A 6,670-nucleotide genomic window follows, 5' to 3' on the forward strand; every position below is an offset into this window, starting at 1 on the left:
GACAATATAACTATTAAATATTTTAATTACTTTTTAATATAATATCCTTTATATTGTTAAAATTATAATCTAGTAGTTTGATCGGCTTAACATTTTTTATAAAGCACCGAACCAGAAGAAGTCAACGAAAATCACCATCTTTTCTTTAACAGAAACCGAACCACATTGCAATTTGCACATGTAACCATTTTCGTCAATTTGATTCTTGATTCGTTTTCATTTCATCTTAATTACAAATTCCAAACCAAATCACATTGACAAATTATAGGGTTCTTCAACATTGACAAGAAAAAGTATCGCATGAATTATAGGGTTCTATTTTATGTCCAAAACCACTGTAGCAAACAGATACAAGCAACTGGTATAATTGCCCCATTTACAACAACTGTTTCACTTTAACAGTTCATCAAAGCCCAATAAAAAAGAAAACAAAAAAAAAATAAAAAAAACGTGGTTAAGCCCTCTCATCACTCTCACTCACTCTCTATATGGGAAAAAAAAATCAAAAAAATCAAAGAAATCGGAACTGTTACTTTACTTACCCCCTTTGACTACTTCCTTGTCCCAGCCTTCCTCTTCATTTCAGCGCCGGCGACAGCTCCTTGCCTCCCACCTCGCTGCGGAGCCGGAGCCTGACCGGTCGGTTTCCGCGACGGAGACGGCCCAAGTCTCGGAATCATTGACCTACGAATGTTTGACTTGTTAGAAACAGACGTTGTGGTTAAGAATAAAAATTTTCCTAAAAAATTAACAAAGTACCTGAGATCTGGGCTCTTTGTTGGTTTTCCGTTGGAATTATTAAGCCTTGAGACGGTGGAATTGGGCAAGATCGGGAGTTTTGAATGATTGAACTGCCAAAGAAGATCCGGCTCAGATGAGTCGCTGGTGGCGGCGTCCAGTTCATGTTCATCGGCACCATCAGTAGTCGCGATCTCAAAACCATTTACACCTTGGAATCCGATATTATAAGATTGGTAAACTCCACCGTTATTTTCTGCTTCCCAACATCGTGCTGCTGCTGCAGCTGCGTCTTGCTTGTTAACCATGACTTTATCAACCCAATCAGCAGACCCCATCATGTCTCTATCATCTTCTTCTCCATACGTCGTCTCACAAGGGCTACTACTTATTACCGGAGGCCATGGAGGTGAATTTGCCAACAGTTCGTCCAAATCGAAGCTTTGTGTCTTCTGCCTCGACCTACTTTTTTTATCCATCTATAAAGATATAAATCCATCCACTTTCAGATTCGTAAAATGATTCTTTAATCTTAATTTGTGTTTCGTTACAACTCATTGATTACCTCAAAGTTGGGTACTACTACATCTGTTTGTGGTTTTCTACGAGGCTTGGGTTCAGTGTAGGGATCTCCGTTTAAGTAAGGAGGAGAACGTGATGATAGCTGCTTGCCACCTGGACTTCCAGATACTTTCTGTTCCTGATCCCCTTCTTTCTTTGCAAGAGCCGCCTTAAGATTTGCAATCTGAGGTGGAAAATATGGATTTAAATATATATATAAACTCCATAAAAAAAAAAACAAATGTGATTTTACCTGTTCTTTGAGGTCTTTCACATCTGAACTAGTATCTTTATGTACTTGAGCAGCACCGAGTTCAACAGTTGCAACTCGCTCAGCAAACTTAAGTGTACTAAGTGTTTCACCAACAGCATTCAATTCGGGGCTTATGTGAACAAACATCAATGTCTTTGCTTGTCCTCCTGGACCAAATTTTATAATTTAAATTTGGGAATGAAAGCTTTATTCATAAAGATGATGTTTTGTTTTGTTTTGTTTTGTTTAGCCTACCAAGTGAATCTTGAAGTAACTGCGTGAGTTTGCTGTTTCTGTAAGGCACATGTACGTTCTTTTGAGCAAGTGAAGAAATGACATCGCCTAATGCTGAAAGAGATTTATTGATATGTTGTGCCTCTTTTAGTCTGTCTCCAGCCACTTCAGATTTGTCTACTCTTTCACTTCCTGCTAAATCAACCAAATGCATACAACCACGTAGAACAGCTCCAGATGTTACGTCTCTCCCTTGGACATGTACAGTCAAACAGCTGCAATTAATCAAAATTTTAAATTAATCGGATTAATATAATATAATATATAGAATAAAAAAAATAGAAAGCACATTGCAATTTCGTGCGTATATTGGTTAAAATAGCAAACCTGTGAGAGCGACTACTACGATCATTTAGAGCAGTTGCACCAACAGCACGATTTTTGTGCCCTAATTTCATCAGATCAATAACATCATACATCGATGCCACGTGGACCAGGCTAGCATCTGGAACATTGAATCCATTCTGTGAATTGTTACGAATTTCTAATGTAATATCACATTAAGGAACCCGAAAATAAGAAATTTTTTTTTTTTTTTTTATTTCGGTGAAAACATTTCATTTAATGAATGAGATGAGATGAGAAAATTTATTAAATGAAAAGGATATCTTTTGTTTAAACCCTCAGTAACGAGGAGATCCCGAACTTGCTCATTATAAATCTCAATCATTTGAACAGAGACATCGTATTGCAGGGTATCCTTCCTTTGTTCAGCAATAAAAAACAAATCACTCAATGCTCGATAGTTGACTCCTTGACTTGTCTCTGTAAGATCCTTTGGTCCAGTCTGGATGAATAGCAAACAAAAGGATTATAAATATTTGAGTAAATTACACGAATGGTCCCTATGGTTTATGGTAATTTGCGTGTTTGGTCCCTAACTTATTTTTTTAACTCGGAAGGTCCCTACTGTTTGTTTTTGTTACATGTTTGGTCCATGTCTTATCTAAATATTTTGCATGAGATACAATCTTGTATAATTTATAGAAATCAGAAAGTATGTTGACCATTGTATGTGTTTTTCCGGATCCAGTTTGACCATATGCAAAGATACAGACATTGTAACCATCGAGAACAGATCGAATTAAAGGTCGAGTATCTGCAAAGACCTCAGCTGCAAAAAGTATAGCAAATAATTAATTACAAGAAAAAAAAATGTAGAATTGAGAGACGAATAGAAGAAGGAAGATCTACAAAGTACAAACCTTGGGTTGATGAGGGACCAAATACTTTGTTGAAGTTAAATGATCGAGATCCTTTTCCGTATTTTGCAGGGGTATTAATGGTAATTGTTCCTTCTTCAATGCTATCCACAACACTCTTGAAATCCGATCGTCCTCCTAAAGAGGGTCTCACCCGACAATAAACTCTAATATTTCCTATTTAAAGAAAATAAATCAGTTATAAATGAAAAACTAGGTTATATAAGGCAAACACATTCAAGAAACTGGCAATGTTACCTTTAAGATCTTGGACCTGATTATATAGCTTTCGGTTTTCCTCAAGAACTCTATGATACCCAGAAGCAGCACTAGCTAGACCATGAATGTGCAGACCTAAAACAAACAAGATTTTAGAATGATGATAGAATGGAAAAAAGAAAAAAAGAGAGAGAGGAAATTGTTGAAAAATCTACCAAGATTCTGAATCTCCTCATGGAATTTCATTTGCATGAACTGCATCCCAGCTTTTGTGATTGTAAGAGTTTGTTTCAGCTCCTGTGAAACCAAGAGATGCCAAGAATATATCAAAAGCTTACATAATAAAAGTGATAGAATCTGCATTACAATATATTAGATCATACCTTGATATCTCTTTCCTGTACATCAAAAGCCGATTGTAGTTTCAGCTGTTTTCTTTTCGTTTCTTCATCAGAGATCGACTTCTTATGAAGATTTTGATCTTTCACAAGCTTTTTGTCTTCTGTCTTCAACTTTATTGAGAAAACAAAGCAAAATGTCAAAATTTGATATTCACACCACATAGAACACAGATAAAAGATATAATATGATCACCTTCATATCACCAGAAGTAGTTTTTAAAAGAGTCATGTTTCCATTAGTGGTATCTTTAGCAGCTGCAAGTTTCTGGTGATCAAGAATATACAAAATGTCAAGCAAGTATATGATTGATTGTAAGACAATTATATTTCTACTTGAAACACCAAGCAAGGAAATTAGGAAACAACATAGCTTACCAATTCAACTTGACTAGTGATTCGATTCTCAAACTCTTCCATGACCTTACTTAGCACAGATTCTACAAGCTACACAAGCAGAATAGTAGAAATCAGTTGCTGTGGTGACACAAACTTGCAAAGCAACAAATTACACTTACCATGGGAACCTCATCAGGTTTCTTATCCAATAGAACTGCACGAACAAGCATGTTTAATGATGAATTAGGCTGCATTGAAATGAAGATTACAGTAAGTATCAAGAATGTCCATTTGATTATGATTAAAAAAGAAGAACTAATAACAAGGGTAGGGGAGAGGAGGCAGCAGGAATAGATTGTCTACCATTTTGCTATTCTCAGTTTCAACAGATTGAACATTGGTGGATGTTTCAGGCATTGACATATTCCTTGAGTAGTTTTTGAATGGTTCTGAGTTTGAGTTTTTGCGTATGAAGTTCTTGCCAGATGTGATGGTTTTCACATTTCCACCAAATTTCCAAGACCCATTGCCACCTGTTTGTTTCCACTCGTTGTAGGATTTGAGTGCTAGAATACAATTCACGATTTTAGATGACTTCCCTCCCTGAAATTTTGTACAAGATTGACAGTGTCATGAGCAAGCATATATATTTGAAGTTGAAATGAAATCTCATATCAATTCCCAGAAAGAAAAGCTACCTGTTCCAAGTCAGATGGTTCAAAGGTAGGGAGTCCCATTTGTCCTACAGCCACAAGAAAGTTTCTCACGTTTTCAAAACACTGATATATAGATAAAGCTGCTCCATCAGGCACAGCAACTGAATCACATGGACTTTCAACCACCTGAAATGATCAAGCTTGGTATCAGCTTCAAGAATCATAGAAGATGAAATCATCATGGAATGGTTATGAAGACGCAAATGGAGGAAAGCAAGAGAAATGACCTTAGGCACAGCTCCTGGATCAACCTTATTGATCACTAAACAGAGAAGTAGTCCACTTCTTAAAGCAAGCCTGAATTCTTCCTCAGAAGGCTGTGCAGGCAACTCTCTTGCCCCAACAACTCCAATCATTTTTCTCAGCCAAGCAGCGGCTTCATACCTTCTCGTTGCTGTAATCAAAAGGTGAAGTCATTAGTAGCCAATTTTTCAAAATTAAATGTAATACATTGGAATTCGCAATCGTTAGAAATCAGATCCTAGATAATGTTTAGGATGAGATCACTTAGGTCCTAAGCTACAATCTACTCCACCCCTGATTGTGTGCTCAAATTCAAAAATAAATTGATCTAGTATTTTTTTTACCTAAATTCTCTTTCATACTAGCATTATGTAATTTCAGAAACATATTTACGTCTGTGTTTATACACAAAATATTACGTGAAGAACCAGAATTCAGAATTAACACGATCAAGAATTAGTTGCAGGAAGAAAAAAAAAAGATAGGTTACACATACCAGCCTCCTCAGCTCTACGAGAATCCAAATCCAGATCTCGAGGTCGATTATCATGCTGTTGAAGAACATCTTCCATCACAGATGCTACCGAAAACGACAATGGACCCTCGGCTGCCATCCTCAAGCGACTTCAGTTTTCAAAATTCAATCCAGCGACATCAAATTGTGTCTTAAACGACCGAAATTGGAGCAGATAGGCTTGTTGAATTCAGTAGAACTGGTAGGGTTTAGCAGGGAAGATCGGAATGGAACAAAAAAGATAGACAAATCATGTGTATATAAATTATATATAAAGTGTTACAGAGAGAGAGATGGAGAAAGAGAGAAGAAAATGGTGGGGTTTTGAAGCTTGCTTGCTCTCTAATACAGAGCTACAACAACATTCGCCATTTTTGCTTTTTCTCGCTGTCTCTCTGCTTTATACGCAGATGCTTCTTGCTAAAAATATTTTTCATTTCGCTTTGAATACAAACCCGCTTATTCCCGTACCTCGTTCCGAGCCTCATGGCCTGATTCCTAACTTAAATCTTACAAGTTACAACCCAGGTCCAGCCGTCCTAAACCACTTAATAATTAAAACTTAATACCATTTGAACAAAAATATATTTTTGAAATGCCATAAAAATATCAAAATATGTAATGATATTTAAAATAATAATATTTAGTAATAATAATAATAATAATAATAATAATAATAATAATAATAAGAGAGAGAGACCAACTTTTAGTACTAGCTTGCAACGGAGATGTTAAACGTGAAATACCAAAAGTGGTCATCAACCATTTAAGGTGCTTTTTCTTGATCTTTTACCATTATATTTTCAATTTCCATCTCGGGGACTTTTTCAAACTCAATCCCCTATAATTTACATTTCACGTATCAAATTAACAAAAAAAAAATTACTTAATAGATTCAAACACAATCCTGACATATCTTTTTATTCGGTATATATTTTGTTGATATATGTTATGTTTGCCTTAAAATCAAATGCTTGAATACCAAATTTGAATCACAACAAGCCCTAACAAGGGTTTTTGGGCCAACTTTTGCACACCAACTAATCACCGCTGCAAACATGATGCTTTGCTTCATGCCTTAGAGTCACTACAGACGAACCTCCATGGCCACAATGGTTGAATAATACCAAGATTTGAACATGGGTCAATAGGTTATTCACCGTATCTTCTACATGTCTTACTAAGTCACCACA

At 36.1% G+C, this 6,670-nt stretch overlaps 1 protein-coding gene across 1 annotated transcript; it reads right to left on the reverse strand.

The window, feature by feature from the left end:
* Window positions 1-294: 294 nt before the first annotated feature.
* Window positions 295-5,907, reverse strand: LOC111918961 (kinesin-like protein KIN-14I). The gene is made up of 19 exons (XM_052765987.1): window positions 5,460-5,907; window positions 4,948-5,114; window positions 4,703-4,846; window positions 4,368-4,607; window positions 4,184-4,252; window positions 4,044-4,112; window positions 3,862-3,933; window positions 3,651-3,779; window positions 3,483-3,564; window positions 3,307-3,402; window positions 3,052-3,225; window positions 2,854-2,960; window positions 2,453-2,633; window positions 2,174-2,333; window positions 1,808-2,061; window positions 1,553-1,719; window positions 1,304-1,483; window positions 760-1,217; window positions 295-684 (listed from the first exon to the last, which is right to left on the reverse strand). The coding sequence occupies exons 1-19, from the start codon at window positions 5,575-5,577 to the stop codon at window positions 552-554; spliced, it is 3,000 nt and encodes a 999-aa protein (XP_052621947.1). The 5' UTR covers window positions 5,578-5,907; the 3' UTR covers window positions 295-551.
* Between the last annotated feature and the right edge of the window lie 763 nt (window positions 5,908-6,670).

Source organism: Lactuca sativa, chromosome 8 (assembly GCF_002870075.4).
Source record: "Lactuca sativa cultivar Salinas chromosome 8, Lsat_Salinas_v11, whole genome shotgun sequence".
Classification (NCBI taxonomy): Eukaryota; Viridiplantae; Streptophyta; class Magnoliopsida; order Asterales; family Asteraceae; genus Lactuca; species Lactuca sativa.